The 16188-nt window shown below is 37.2% G+C and overlaps 1 protein-coding gene across 2 annotated transcripts in view; it reads left to right on the top strand.

Moving 5' to 3' along the window:
- Positions 1–16188, top strand: part of FAM114A1 (family with sequence similarity 114 member A1) — a 32298-nt gene that overhangs the window by 1577 nt on the left and 14533 nt on the right. For both annotated transcript variants that reach the window (XM_075709392.1, XM_009485829.2), the window contains exons 2-6: positions 900–987; positions 10470–10583; positions 10743–10846; positions 12555–12689; positions 14484–14636. In XM_075709392.1, the coding sequence (XP_075565507.1) occupies positions 900–987; positions 10470–10583; positions 10743–10846; positions 12555–12689; positions 14484–14636 (594 nt within the window). The remainder of the gene's footprint in view (positions 1–899; positions 988–10469; positions 10584–10742; positions 10847–12554; positions 12690–14483; positions 14637–16188) is intronic.

The raw sequence follows: 16188 nt of genomic DNA, 5'->3' as shown, positions 1-16188 counted from the left end.
TGGCCATAAGTGTTTAGTATTTCATTAAGAATCTGTTACACTTTTATGAACAAACAGACCTTTAAAAATCTGGCCTTAGTGACCAAACTGTGAACATAAAGGCGGTATAAATCAGTCATTATAATAAAGCTAGAGAAGGGCATGTCTACCCAGAGATACTACATGTGAAATAAGCTTTAGTTTAGTATGACACCAAATTCTTATCTAATTCTCCGTATGGACGCTCTTGTTTTACACTGAAGTTGTGGTCATGTGTTCGCTGCACAGGTGTGCGCACCGGTATTAGCACCTTCCCAACCAGATGTTACAATTCTTCAGCTAGAAGTTACGCTCTGCAGTAGAGCCTGAAGAACCCATTATGGGGCCTTTCAGTCCAAGCCTGCAAGGTTAGTTTAACCCACTGCAGAAGGCTGTTCAAATTAGCCTTTCTGCCTTCGTATTGAAGCAGCCAAATGATCAGTTTCACAGACATAGAGTGAGGTTGATGACCTTAGTTTCCTCCTGGGGAAAGAAGGGGTGAGGTGAGAACAGTAACAACCCTGCAGTGCCATAAGAATGCTACCTTTCATGTGAGGACTACTTTACACAAAAGCTTAAGCATCTGCCAGAGGAGCTGGTGGCAAAGCTTTTGTCAGTCATCATTCTGGGCTATTTCTCTGTGTGTTCTGTCTCTTGAAAATCATTCTTCAGAAGGCATCACCATGATTAGGGAAGCCAAGTATTATTACAAAGTGCCTATTTTCAGATTGTATACCCTTGTAAGTGGTGACACAACCATTTTTACTGGTACCATCATTTATTACATGCTGGACTTTGTTGCCCGACAAGTTCTTTGTGTTTCCTCCTGCCTTTGGGTAACATAAATTTTAGACAGTGGAGTAATATTTTTCTTCTTATAGGCCACAGACTCCTCCTCTAAAGCAAGTAGATGGGGAGCTTGGGGTACCTGGGGGAAGTCTCTCCTGTCATCAGCTTCTGCCACAGTTGGTAAGTGTTCCATCAGTAAAGTACGTGGAAATAAATCGTAATTTTTATGTGTCATTACACATTAATGTTGTATCTTAAAGAGTCATAGACAGTTTTGTCCTGATACGCTTGGCAAGCATGACTTTTTTTTAATAGGAAGAAAGACCTTCCTAAACTGTCAAAGCACATAAATATTTCTTCGGGTCAGATTATGGACAAGGCACTAGGCTTGTTTGTAAAGTTAGTGAATTACCTCATTGTGGTTTCTTCACAGAAAGGATACATAATCTGATACAATTACTATCAGCCAAAGGCTTATGGTTTTTGAAGTCAAAGCACTCCAGCCCACATTCGTGCACATGCATGTTTGTGGTTTATACACCATGACGTCTATCTATACAACATGAATGCACTTTTTGGAAATCATTCCAGCTTTCATTGACACCCAGTGAAACTGTTAAGCTATCACACCAGACTTCAGAGAGTAGAACAACTTATTGAAACATGGACCCTGTACTCCCTCTCCATATACTGTCATTTCTGATAGTATGTCTGTACAAAATGTCCGTGTGAAGACTTTAGGTAAAACTTAGTCATTACACACTGAAAACACACAGACAAAAAGTGAAGCATGCACATACCTAGTTATCAGTGGGAAATAATTTCTCACAAAACAGGTACTAAACTGTTGACTAATGCATTCTCATAAAGGATCCACAAAACACCTTCAAGAGATGAACCTAGGAATTAAAATTAATTGCTAGTTACTAAAAATAACGGATGCAACAGAAGTATTGGTTTTATGATCCCATATAAGGCTAAATAATTCTCCTCCTTATCCTCCTCTGTTCCATGGGCAATAAATTATTTCTGTCTGTTTCTCAAATAGACAGAGGGAAGGGAAGGGAACTTCCCCTATCCTCTCTTTTTGTTTCAGTAACACCCACACTCAAGAGTTTGTAAGTAACTTTTCTTTCAGACAGTCCAACCGATTAACATATCTAATTAAACTCAGAATGGGTTTCTAAAATGTCTTTAAATTGACATAAGTGAAGGTTGCTGCTGAAAGGAGCAGGCCTGCCCTGCCCCAGCAATGTATTTCTTCCTTCCCTTATGTCATAAGTAGCTTTCATGTAGTGATGTGGGGAGCTGGTTTATGGGACTGATTTTGAAAAGTACAAATGAAGTAAGCCTGCTCTTCAGCTGGATCAGTTTGTATATTCCCTAATCTAGCTCACCATTTGATCATCTAAATCCTACTGAATGGGAAATAATGGGAACACACAGAACATGCTGATGGGGACAAGGGCAGCTTAACTAGCTGTGGAACTGCATAAGTATTCTCAACTTGTATTTAAAGTTAAAGTTTAGTGCTTCTCTTTCAGACTTGAAGAAGGGCCTGTGCAAAAATTTTGCTCATTTTTTTCCCCAACACTATTAGTAGGTCTAATAAAGGGTACTGCTTTCACAGACTTCCACAAGCTTTGCCTTTCTCACATTCTCAGACCATGATAACAATAGCATTCTGAAAAGAATTTGGCTTAGTGTAAATAACTAAAGAAGAAATTTATTTGCATAAAAGTAATTTTACTGTTGATCAGTTGGAATTGTAATGCTGATGAATTCTTCAGTTCATTTTTATAGTTGCAGCAGTGAGTTCCCTGGAGCAGAGCTCTTCCAGGTCATTCAGATTTTGCCTGTGAGATAGCCATATTTATATTCTGTTTAGCTTTTGCAATAAATAGTATTCTATCAAATGGACATTCTAATGTTGTTTGTGAGTAGTAAGATTATTTGTTACCAAACAGTTACTGTTCTTGCAGGCTTGCAGTGGCAATCTCATTCAGTCTTCAGTTGCTTAGAAGTCTTGGCCTCACTGAGCAATCAGTGAACAATATGTGAACAAGTTTGTTGTATAGGCAGCCTGACTTGATAAATTTGTGTGATACTTATTTTGAATAGGTATATCACCACCATGTACATATATGAATTTAGAATTATTATTATTTAAAAATGACCACAGTTGGAACAGGTCAATTTGCCTAGGCAAAGGAGCATCCACAGGCAGGAAAGGAAAAAGAAAATTTTAAAATCATTTTAATTTTACATGAGAATGGTTGCACTATGTCATACTGAAGACCCATCTACTATCTAGTTTCTGGCAGTGACCAAGAGCCTAAAACCAGATGTAAGTAAAGCAGCACTTCCCCTGTTTTCTCTTCCCATTTCCTGGAATCTACAACTTAGACTTCCTGACCCTGGGGTCTGGGTAGTGTTGGGGTCCCATATTACTGTGTAATAATTTTGGATCTAACTTTTCTCTGTGAATTTATAAAATAAAATAGTCTTTGAATTAAGCAGAAATCAAATCTACGTTCTTCCATGTTCACTGAACCCAAAGTACCTTGGAAGACCACACAGATAATCTTAGATTTGTTCAGGAAATCAATGCAGCAGATAATAGTTTATATTCCTGACATATAGGGCTTGTTTCCTAGTTGTTTGTTACAGAAATTCATGCTTGATCCTGTGAAGTATTTACTGTCTGTCAGCATCATAGACAGGATGTGGGACTGCATATACCACATTATCTGCTTCAGTATGATAATTCTAGGAAGAGACAGAGAGAGTAAAAAAAAATAAAGCTATTGGGAATTTCTATAAGCTTTCTTCTTTTTATTAAATATTTAATATTCCCCTTCAAGTTACTCCATGTAACATCTGAGTAGTTCAACTAGCACTTCATCTCCTATTCTACATCAGAAAATAGGTCTGCCATGATCCAGTCCATTTTAATGTTGCTTATACCTTCAGTGTACCAAATGGTGTAAATAAAGCTGCTTTCTTGGATTAGACATCAACACCACCTTCGGTATGTGATTTTTCTGTTGCTCTGTCGTTACCTTTGTAGGACACAGCTGCTTGTCTGGTGATGTATGACAAATATTTACTATTCCTTTATATTTTTCTTAAAAATTGTACTCTCTAAAAATAGCAGAAACAGTTTGAGGTGGACTAGATAACATCTTAAAGGCCTAACCAAATACGTTCAGCTTTTAACAAATAGTATCATAGAACAGCCCAGGTTGGAAGGGACCTCTGCCGAAACCAGGACAACCTCGAAAGATCATCTAGTCAAGGCTTTTGTGGGAAAGGGTGCCTAGATGAGATTATCTGGCACCTTGTCAAGTCACATCTTGAAAACCTCCAGCAATGCGGGTTCTACTACATCCCTGGGGAGGTTGTTCCAGTGAATGATCATTCCTACCATAAAAATTTATTTCTTATATTCCTTTCTCTGTAAGACTGAGCTGAAATGGTTGTTCCAAGGATTTAAGTTTCATTATCCTTCAGACCCTGATTTAGAGCTCCCAAACAGATTAGCATTTTTACTGCATGGCTATAATTTGTTCAGCATAGCTGATTTTAGTTTCTAATAATAAGGTAGTTTCCATATAATTTGTATCTTACCTCTCTTTAACTAACTGTGCGTATGTAGCCAGTGATTGTTTTGGCAAAGTTTTTTTATTCTAAAGAAAATGCCTCTCGTCTTCAAACTGATTTTGACATTATTTGGATCAAGGTCCCCACCACAAGGCAGATGTGATACTCCTCTACACAACAGAGGCTGTAATGCATTTGGATTTGTAGCAGTCACTGCCTGAACCATGCTTAGTGTCTGACACTAGATGTCACACTAAGAAAGTTATTGAATCTGCCTCATCAATGAGGTGAAGTTTTCTTTTGTTTTTAAAGGTGCAAGAAGTTTGGTTTCCCCCCTTGTGGAACCAGAGTGGAGTAGATCCGCTGAAATAGTTCCTGGGATGACGAGATGGGAGAAGTAGGCTCACTGTGATCTGGAGACACAACTTGTTGTACTTACTATCACCATTTTACCCTCCTTCTTTTAAATTGTATTTTTTAGTAAATCAGTAATTATACCATCCAGTGGTTTAGTAACAGCGTTGATAAAACTCTGCTCTAACAGTGGGTTACCATTGCAGCTAAGCCAATCTAATGGCTAGCAGCCACTGAAATGTGCAGTTCTGCACCTCTCTTTTCCTTGCGTATTTCTTCTTCCTCCCTGTCAGCACTCATGCTCATCTGACCTCCCGGTAATCCAGTTCAGGAAGCTAAACTGACATAAGAATAACTCTAGAGGAAAGAAAAATACATTTAATACATTTTCTGCCTCTAGTTCCTTGAACCGACTCACTGAGATAAGTGCCAGAGCAAGCGGTAGGGACAAATATGGAACATGGAAGGAGCAGAACGTCCCATACCAGCACCAAGAAGCCAGTAGGTCAGCTTAGCTGTAACAGCAAACCCTTTATCCAAAGGGCTTAAGTGAGGCAAAATACATTCTCAGTCTGTCCTTGAAGCTTGTGACTTCCGTTTTTAAAAACAGCTTGTACGCTTGAAAGCTTGCCTCTCTGGTTTTTTTTCCAACTAAGCTATCTGCTAGCTTAATGAAAGTTACTACCTTCTCCTACAAGCCTTGCCTTTCATATGCTGTATTGTTTTGTATGGATGAATTATGGCATTCATAAGGTGCTTAAGTTATGGTGCTCAACAAACTGCATTTCCAAGTAAAGTCTGTTCTCTATCATGCTGTATGCATGTGCTTCCGTCCATGTGAGTTTGGGGTTTTTACTTCTAGTGCCATTGGTAAGACTAACATCTGTCAATACCTTTTATACAATAAAAGTAATAAAAGATAGAAACCCAACTATTCAATTTACATGGTCTCTGAAATTCATACTCTAAGGCTGTTTAATGCATCTCTCTCGTGCATTGTTTGTAATTAATATTCTGCTATCTTGATTATTTTGTGCTTGTGTATATTCCTCATCTAGTTCTTCATCTAGTAGAATGGCACACAGAAATATCAGACACCCATAGTTCTCCCCGGTATGCTGAAAACCTTTTCTTGTCACTCAGTGTGACAGACTGAAATGTCACTTGTGATGTTACTGTGTTCATGAGCTTGGATATTATTACACATAGGTATGTGTAATAATCTGCATTGCATAGCTTAAATTGAAGTCTGTGGAATGGAAATGCAAATGCTTCAGATAAGGTGAAGCTAAAGTATTGAAATGATGTTGATATTTTCCATTCTCTGCAGATATTATTACCCTGTTGTGAAATAAAGAATGACATTAAAAAAACCCAAAGGCTGGATGTTATGCCTATACCTTATGTAGTCGTAAAAAGGACAGTTTATCTCTTCAGAAGACCTTTTTTTTTTTTTTCACTGCATAAATTCAGCTGATTAAGGGAAAGCTGTTTTGTGCCTGAAATCAAATGGTGATTACTCAACTGTTTTGTAAATAACACATTACAGCTGCTGTAGCAGCAAACCCCTTTTTCACCGTTCCTCCTTTTTAAGAATACTGAATGCAAGTATCAGATGGGAGGATTTGTGGATGTGCTTTTGAGGATGACAGTCCCGTTTTCTTTCTTTATATCGTTTAACATGGGCTTATGATCTAGAAGAGGTTGAGAACCAGTGATCTGTTGTTGCAGCCTTTACGCCTATTGCTGTTATTAAAACCTTTTACCATTGCAATGAGGAGATCTGAAACTAGTCTCATTTACTAGCTTAATTGGAGTTATTCCTGATTTACGGACTGGATAGCATACGTATTATCAGAATCTAGCCTTTGTTTTTGTTTTAACTACAAGGAAGAGAATTTTTCTAAAGCCTTGAAGGGAATGGAGTGCAAAGAGGATAGCCTCGAAGCAAGCACAATGGGCTCCCACTTTTTTAGCGTACAAAACCAGCGCACAGCTGGCTTTTCCACATACCTATACTTCATATAGTGGAGTGATTCCCACCCCAGCCATCTTCAGGTTCCTCAGTTTCTCAGTCAGTGTCAGATGCTAATTTAAGGCCTCGATCTTCATCTTTAGCTTGAACCAGATGAAGCTTCATTCATCTTACTAGCTGAATGTTGATCGGTTGTTCATCGGAAATGCCCCCATGGTGCAACACAGGTGACAAAGACTGTGTGGTAGCCAGGGACAAAATCTCAAACTCACCCTCCCTCTCTGTACTGCAGAAGCAGGGAGTCAAGTTGCTTGGGAGTACTAGATTGACAAGGGGCAGTGATTCCTACAGAGAATGGTTTATATTTCAGGCATGCTGAACTGCCCTCCGGAGCTGTCTGTCTGCCTCTTTCAGCTCTGCAGGGAGTCCAGAGCTACTAAGCTGGGAGGTGGAAGATAAGAGTGCCTAAAGTGAAGTGGGATGTTTCTGACTAAAGCATTTGTGAGCGCTGTGATGTGGCCTTGGGCAGATCGGGCAAACTCAAAGGCAGGCCACATTTTTAGGCACTGCTTGCAAAACCTTCCTTTTCAAATGAAAGATTCCAGCTAGCAAGATGAACAACAATATTCTGCTGAAATTGCCAGCCAATAGAAAGAAAAGAAATCATGTAGGCAAGAAAAACAGAAGGAACAACACAGGGAAAAAAGCGTGCTTTCTTCAAAAAATAAACAGTTAACAATACCCATTGCATAGCTCTTCGGTCTCTGGTGTTACAGATGAGTAAATGGAGATGTCGGAGGTGTTCCTAAGTTTACAATATCAGCTCAGTTGCATTACCACACCCAGTGTAACAAAACCAGTGCACCTTTATCTCTAAAATGTAGGCTTATCTCCCATAACCTCTTTTATTTCTGTGCCTTTTGAAATTACAAATGATAATTTTCATTTCCAAAGCAACATGCGCTTCTGCTGTGTTTATGTGTGTATGTGTATCTAACAGTGCTGACTTGCTTCACTTGTGGTCTTCTGATCTCATCTGGTTTTGTTGTTGTAGTCAAACATACATGCCATACAGCTTAGTTCAGCAAAACCACTCTTAGCTGACCTGAAATACTTTCTTATCATTCTAGTGCGTGTAACCCCAGCCCTGAAAATGCTGCCTTTTATAAGTCTGTGAATATCAGTACAAGAACTGTGTGTCTCCTTTTCTTGAAACTATAAGCTTGTCTGCAAAACTATGAGAACCAAATTACAGAATATAAAAAAAAATGTTTAGATACAGAAAAAAACTGGAAAATTAATCTGAAAATCCATAATATTTGCACATAGTTAACTGGAAATTTTTGCAATGTTCGTAGTCAATTTTTTATATAATTACAAGACAATAATGTTTCATTAGCATGTCAAGTCCTTAAGAAAAAATAAGTCAGTGGAAAGAATAAAACTCTTTTGCTCATTTAAAAAGTTGTGAGCAGGAGAAATGGGAAGGAATGTGACATGGAGTATCTATTACATTAGTTTAAAAGAACAATTAATAGTTATTTAAGTGAGTCCCAGGAATGTGGAGAGTAAGTAAATGACTCCAGAATCTATTCATGCTGATATTTTGATTGAACCAATTAAAATGTGCAGGAGAGTGGGATTAGACAGTATCTGCATTGGAACAGATTTTGTAAATGGCAAGAAGTTATCCAGCAATGACTTAAATCACTGTGGTGCATAACCTAGTATGTCCTGTACAGTTCAACGTACTGCTACATTTTGTAAGACATGAGATAAAATAGACAAAGGTCATGTTTTCTTTAGACAGGTAAAAGCATTTACCTGCCTAGTGTCTCTGTTTCAGTGTAAAACATTCAGGACCCCATGCAGCTAATGCTGTCATATAGAAAATTACTTGTTTCTGCTCATCTGTTCCTTAGGGGACATCTGTTCTTTGTGTTTACCTTCAGATACTCCAGTTTTCTTGTATGTGATCTTTCAGTAGTGCTGCTTCACATACATTTTCTAGAGTATATTTATTACTGAATTCGTAGAGCACCTGATGTGCAGCCCATCTGAACATCATAGAATCATAAAGCTAAGCTTTCCTTATTCCCACTGCATTTCAAATAGTTTTGCTGTATCTTTCTTTAATCAAATATTCAAAAGCATATTTGTATGACTACACACTCATATATATGCCTGTGTATATATATTTATATTCAGAACACTGCAGAGCACTGGTAAATGATAGGCTGTTTTGCTGTAGTTAATGTAACTCAGAAAAGATGCTTTGAACTTTTGGAATAGAAAGTGCACACAGTTGTGGGAAAGTATGGACAACATTTAATGAATTGTTATGCTTGACTTCATGCCTTAGATGTCTAGGTATCTATCTGCCTGAGCATCTGTGTTAACGGCTTTTCTGAAATCATTTATCTATTTACAGTTCAGTTTAAGGTAACAAACCAAAGTATGAAATTGTCATTAATACTTCTCATAAGTAGCTAGGCAGATAATTAAAGCACTCTGTATTGTCCTGCTGCTAGAGATGATCAGCTTTACGTGAGATGCTGTAACGGTATACTGTGCAAGAAAAAATAAAATAGGGTCACTGAATCCATTTCATTTTGTGTTGGAAAGAAATACTGCTTGCCTGGTTGGTTGTTTACTTGTTGCATCTCAGCTGATGGGCAGAAGCTTCCAGCTGAGGAAGATGTGCTAGCTGGATCATTTGTAATGAGAGAAGCATATCATGAACATACTTGTGGACATATCCAGAAGCAGAACAGGCAGACAATTTGAGGGTAGTCTTTTTTAAAGGCAGTGTTTTTCAACTACAGCTGATGCAGATCAGGAAGCTACTGCCTCCTTTTTCTGACTAGCAGGCAATCCCACTGTATGCTATAGCAGGATATTACCAGTCTGTGTGATCTGCTGGTGTAAATAAACTCTGTGTAGAAAAGCAGCAAAGCAATCCTGTTCTGTCAAAATTATTCAGATAAAAGCACCAATAACATACATTCTTTACATTAAACTAGACCATTTTACAGAATAGAGAGTTAGGGAGTCACTACGTATGCATCAGGTAAAGGAGGTAAAATCTCTGTAGATCAGCTGCCACTGGAACAATAATTCTGTGTCATCTGACACCGACAGACTTTACAAAGTATATTTAAACAGCAGCTTTGAGGAGAGACACTTTAGAATTTGACTACAAATGAGCAATTGAGGAGCTTAAATCCTGAAATAACTTTGAGGACCTGGGTTAGTATTCCTAAAATACTTACTTAACATAGCACCTATGCAGCAGACTGAAGAACAGATTCCTTACCTCAGCCCTGCAGTCACCCAGTCCATTAATTGTGGGTAAATTGTTCTAGACTTCTGAAAAGTAGATGAGGCCAAATCCTATGGTATTAGGAGGACCATCAATTTCTGTTTAAACTAGTTGTAATAGAATATTTAGCATTTTGAAAAGCAGGGAACTAAACTTACATGTGCCACTGAAACAAGTTTTACATTTCAGATCCAGTGTCATTTGTATTATATTTCAGCTTTGTAATTTCTAGTCAGTTAATATACTGGATATAGTAGAGCAAGTGAATTATTAACCTAGAAAAAATTAAGTAATTGAGATAAGTTTAATAGCTATTCTGATTGTTATCGTTCATGGCATATAAGAATACTATGGGCTGTTAGTAATAAGTTTTCAAATCATATAATTTAAAATATGCTTCTGCTGCAGGTCACGGGATAACAGCAGTAAAGGAAAAAGCAGGAACTACCCTAGGAATTCATAACGCAAGTTCAACATCTTCAGAAACAGCAGAGCCTCCTGCAGCTGAAACATCAATTATACGTAAGTTCAAGTTTACTGAAATTGAACAAAACTCTTTAACACTGCCAAATTGGTCCAATTTACCAAATATTAAGATTTTGAAGTCAGAATCCAGTTTACTGTAATTTCTGACTTGTAGAGTTGAAAGTATGCTGTAGCTTGCTTTTTTTCTTTTCTTAGAAGCAGAAGATTCTCTGAAACAAAGCTCTTCTGAGAATATTCCTTCTCCTTCATCTGGATCTCGTGGCATGCTGTCAGCTATCACTAATGCTGTGCAGAACACAGTGAGTCATTTTAGTGGCCCTTTCTGCCCTAGTCATTCTTCATCATTTTTAGGTGCAACTTCACTGTAGGTCCCATTTAACAGGTGGAGTTTGTTAAGTTGTAGGTCTTTGTAAAAACAGTTCTGTTGTAAGTCTGTTTAGAGTCTCTTCCATGGCAAAATAACTGTATCAAATTAAAAAAATAGTCAAACACAACTAAGTCAGTTACTACTTTGGCACCAGTTTTGGTGAAAAATACGGTCTTCTCCTAAATTATATAGAATTCTGCAAATTCTTGGGAAATCTTTTTTATAGTTGTGGTACCATCATCCAATTTTTTTACAGTTAAGTCCTTCCAGAGAAAGTATTATAGGATTTTTTATCATTTTTGAAGGCAGATAAAATAAGAAAATACTTAATTTGCTTATTTTAAGGCTTTTGCTAAACTCTGTACTGGTAGTCCCTGGCCCTTACCTTCACCTCTCTGTCTAGTCTCTCATTTCCTATTAGCCTTCCCAGAAGGTGGTCTGATTGGAGACTCAGTGAGGCAAATTCTTTTGTCCACGGTTCTCTCCTATTACACTCCATATATTTTCTCTGTGTTGCACTTCATCCTTATCCAGTTTTCTGTGTTTCAGCTTTTGCAAAATCCTGTACCATACTGTTTCCACATCAATTTTTGTGTCATCTTCTTCCCCAACATTTTTTACACACTATTACCATAGCAAATATTTTTCTCTGAACTTTTTAGTATGGTGTTTCCCTTGAAATTATGAAAGGCTTTAAGCATCGGCTAAAAAAGCATAGAAGACTAACTCCCCATTGAGCATGTTTTATGATGTGGCAATTCTTTTTTAGTGCATATCCAGTTCACTCTGAGTGCCTCATCACTGTAATATCAAAGATTTTGGGAGCAGAGGGAGATTCCTATAGACTATTCCTAAGACTGTTGCTACAGAATCTGGAGCATCATAGGGCTTGTGAGAGCTGGACACTAGTAAGATTACCTGTGTTGTATAAGATTTTCAAATAAGAGAAATGTGTCTTATGCAAACCTAGAGAGGCTACTATACCACAGTGATAAATGTCACCAAAAAAACCCAATAACTTAAGGTCTCAGTAAGTTGCCTGTAATGCCATTTGAGACTTCGGCAGGGTTTTCTGTTACATACCAGGTTACATCAGCACGTGAGTATCTGACAGATGCATAATCCAGATTGAAATGGAAATTTTTAGCCAGTGAAAATTATTCTTCAGTGTACATGAAAAATTGTGAGTGAGGTCTATGCTAATATGAAGACACAGGAAAAACAACTGTTTCGATAAACAGTTCCAGAGTCATCACAAGTGTCAAAATTTTAGAAATCAGTTAGGTAAGGCAGGATCATCCTGTTCATGATGGACTTTGGCTCCGTATTATTCATATCTAAAATACGGACTAGATGCCACTTTGGATAAAATAATTTTTTACTGGTAACAGCTGTAACATTTCCTCTGGTGTGAGCCTTTTAATTAAGTAGAAATATTTGTATAGGGTTTTTTTTTTGGTTTTGAAAAATGTATTCAGAACGAAGTAACATAATTTTATAAATTATCAATCCTACTGTTCATTAAAGTGAAAATCTAGGGCCTTAATGTTCAAAGATGGTGTCAGCAAAAGCAGTACTCTTTACAGTTCGTATTAGCATAAAGTGGAAAGAAAATAATGACATTGCATTATTTTATACAGGGGAAAACTGTATTATCTGGAGGCTTAGATGCTTTGGAATTTATTGGGAAGACAACCATGAATGTCCTTGCAGAAAGCGATCCTGGATTTAAGAGAACCAAAACACTGATGGCAAGAACAGTTTCTCTATCTCAGGTTGGATTTATTTCAATACAGCTCTGTCAGTGCAGTTTCAGATTCTTTCTCCAGAATTTCAGATGCCTCAGGGAGAAGCTTTATTTATTGCAGTAGATATTGGCTAGGCTTATGGAAATAAGTATTATGCTTTATATTTGCTCCACTTTCTTCACAGAACCACAAAAGATAATGTAAAATCATCTTTTCTGCATAATCACATATACAATAGCTGATTTTAGTAAGATAGTATATGTGGTGATATATCATTACACTCTGGAGACAGAATCAAATTGATGGTGTTTTTGTAACAGCTGTAGATAGATATCTTCCAGCATAAACATACTATACTACTTTCCTTGGAAATGAGTAATGCTGGAATATGGCATATGTTTCATTAGGAATTAAAGCTGTTTCTATCTTAATGTCCATCTAAACTAATGGTACCCTTACACAGTTGTGACTTACATGTTTAAAAGTTCAGAGACATGATAAAGCAGAACAGAAATGTAAGTTCTGTCAGTACAAAATTATTTTAGCTCTCCAGAGACTGAGAGGAGGGAGGCTGTGGAAATCAATAAACACTGGAAAAAGATTGTAATTTTACTACATGTTTACTTCTTTGTAGAGAGGAGTAAGGTATTTTTCTTTTAATGAGATGTTTCATCTTTAGTGTTGGTCATTGTACATGTAAACAGGTACTGTTGTAGTAGGCCAGAAGCAAGCAGCTCTTGTTAAGGTCCACAGGGTTAAAATGAGCTTTTGAGAATACCTTCATAAACAATATGCATGAATTCACGCATCAAATCTGAGGCAGAAAGTGACATAAATCAGTTCTCGTGGGTCGCATAACAGTGCTTCCTTTTCAGTGCTTTGTACATAAAACTTTGTGAGTGACCTTTTGAAGGTGGAAACTGAAAAATCTGCCATCGTAAGTCTTTTGTAACAAACGAATAACTGAAGACAGTATTGTAGAAATTTTGAATGATGGAATAGTGTAAATGGCAAGAGTTCACCTGTATTCAGAGGCTTATATGTGACTTAAGATGCAGTTCAGGTGTATTTACAAGCTTTACTGTAGCAAATTCATATGAGAGGCCATTCCTTCCTGGGAATAGAAGGAAGGAATACAAGATCCTATTCTATACACTATTCTATCCTTCTTATACACTAATGGAAGTGTATAAGAAGATCACTCCGAAATATCCCCAAGTATATGGAGTACAGTTCTGTCCCACTTTTGGTAGAAGTCATACCTTATTAGGCTAATCTCTTTTGTCAGTCCTGCTGTCACATAAAACTGACTTTAGTATCTGCTAAAAATATTTTATAGGAAATATTTATGTAGGTGCATTGTTTATGCAAGTAGGTAGGTAGGTCCTGAAAATAATATTCTTTCCATTTTGTGGTCTGTGGAATGGATTGTATGACTCTTTAAGCCTGTGTGTGAAATAGTCCTTTTTATTTTTCTTTCATTGTAATTGGTGGCTAAACTTATTACATGGTATCCATAGCTGACATTGCTTTTGAGAATATAAGCAAGATTATTTGTTTCTTCATTGTTTTTTAAAAAAAGATGGTTAGCAATTACCATTGGGAAAACCACACTTAGAATACTACTTAAATATTTTATTAGAGAAGTTTATCAAAAAAAGAAGTTAGATATTTCAGCGCTAAAATTTCAGCTCTGCAGGTGTGATATAGTCCCAAATTTTATTACTACTTCCTAGACAAGCAGAAGCAGAAAGTAATAAAAAATAAAAAGTACCTACAGCACTATCTATAAAACAACAGGAATGATGTATATTTTTGCAGCTGTTGCGAGAAGCTAAAGAAAAAGAGAAACAGAGGCGGGCCCAGCAAGTTACGGTTGAAAGAACAGCACATTATGGACTACTTTTTGATGAGTTCCAGGGTTTGTCTCATCTTGAAGCTCTGGAAATCCTGTCAAATGAAAGTGAAGCCCAGGTATAGTATGCAGACAATATAAATCAAAATGGTTGGTAAAAAATTTTTGCTCTGCAGGTGCGTGTGAAATGAACAGTAAGTTTTTCATCAACTTCAACGAAAGCTGGATTGGTCCCATGGGCCAGTCCTTGGCTTCAGGAAATCAGTCTCAAGACACGTAAAATTTAACTCCAAGATTAACTGAAAACAAACAACTTCACAACTGGAAGTTATTTTTGTTATAACCATAGATAGTGTGTATTTTGCAGCTTGTGACACTATGCACATGTCTTTTCAGAATTTGCAAGGAGGTTGATGTTTTTTGGTTTTGTATCAGACACTGATACTTACAATCAGGAATTCCAGACCTACTACACCTAGAGGCTAGTGAATTAAAATGAATTCCAGATTACTTATTCAATTCCTAAGTCTTCTTTATTGTGTTAGTTTTTAAACTTACATAAAACTGCCCAAAGATATAATTACTGGAAGTATACAAATGCTGTATGTCTCTCTGAAGAACATGCTAAGGTTACTAAGGCCTACGTGTTTTGAATTTCAGCTGTCAGTAGATCTCTGACAGTAGATTAATAGAACTTTTGTACATTCCCAGCAGTGGTATTATGGTTTGGGTTTTTTTTTTTTTTTACTTATTTTTTTAATGTTTTATTTGCTGTCACAAATAAGAGAACCTTATTTTAATAATAGCTAGGCACATACTGTCCCTGTTGGTTTTGGCTTTTGCAATTATGTCTAAATGCAAAATTACAAATTCAAAACCTACATGTAAGGTTCCAGGGCCTGCTTTTGGAAAAAAAAAAAGAAACTGATAAAACAGCAAAACAGGAAACAGATAAATAAAAAACAAGTTCAGGTTAATTGCATGTGTCACGACTATTTTTCTTTTACTGCGAAATACCACAGGGTAAGGCAGACTTGTGCAGGTCGTTACCGTGAGGTTTCTGATGTGCTTCATGTTATGTCCTAGATAACCCCTGGTTCATAGTCCTACTCTGCCCAACAGGACTGAATGCAACTGTCTGGGTCAACAAGTCCAGTTCCCTGTTATATATTCCAAAAGACTCACAGAACATATTCCAATTACCATACACACACACACGAGCACAAAATACTCACTTACAGTACTGTAAGCTTCAGACCTGTACTAACAACCCAAAAGACACACTCTGATGGGCCACAGGAGGAATGCAAGAGAGACTGGTGGCATTGCTAATGTCCTATGTCCTTCTAGTAGCAGGGATTTAAAAATATTTTAAAGCTTTTGTTTTAAAAGTTTCCATTAAAAAAGGTCCCAGTTAGTCTTATGAAATGGCCAATGCTATAGAGAGGGCCAAAAAGCCCTAGGTAGTCGTTCACAGCCTGAGTTGGGTCTCCCAACTTTATCTTGCATCTAACTCTGAGCATATGAGCTGGACACATCAAGGAGGAACATAGGACAATAATGTCTTTCTCCAGTCCCTCATGGACCCAGTCTGCATGGCTGTCTAGCAAGCTTAAAAAAAAAACCCAAACAAACAACTTGAAACAAACCTAACAATGAAATTTTGTATCA

Source organism: Pelecanus crispus, chromosome 4 (genome assembly GCF_030463565.1).
Source record: "Pelecanus crispus isolate bPelCri1 chromosome 4, bPelCri1.pri, whole genome shotgun sequence".
Classification (NCBI taxonomy): Eukaryota; Metazoa; Chordata; class Aves; order Pelecaniformes; family Pelecanidae; genus Pelecanus; species Pelecanus crispus.
Note: the sequence above shows the minus strand (reverse complement) of the source record. Positions and strands in the feature narration are given on the sequence as shown.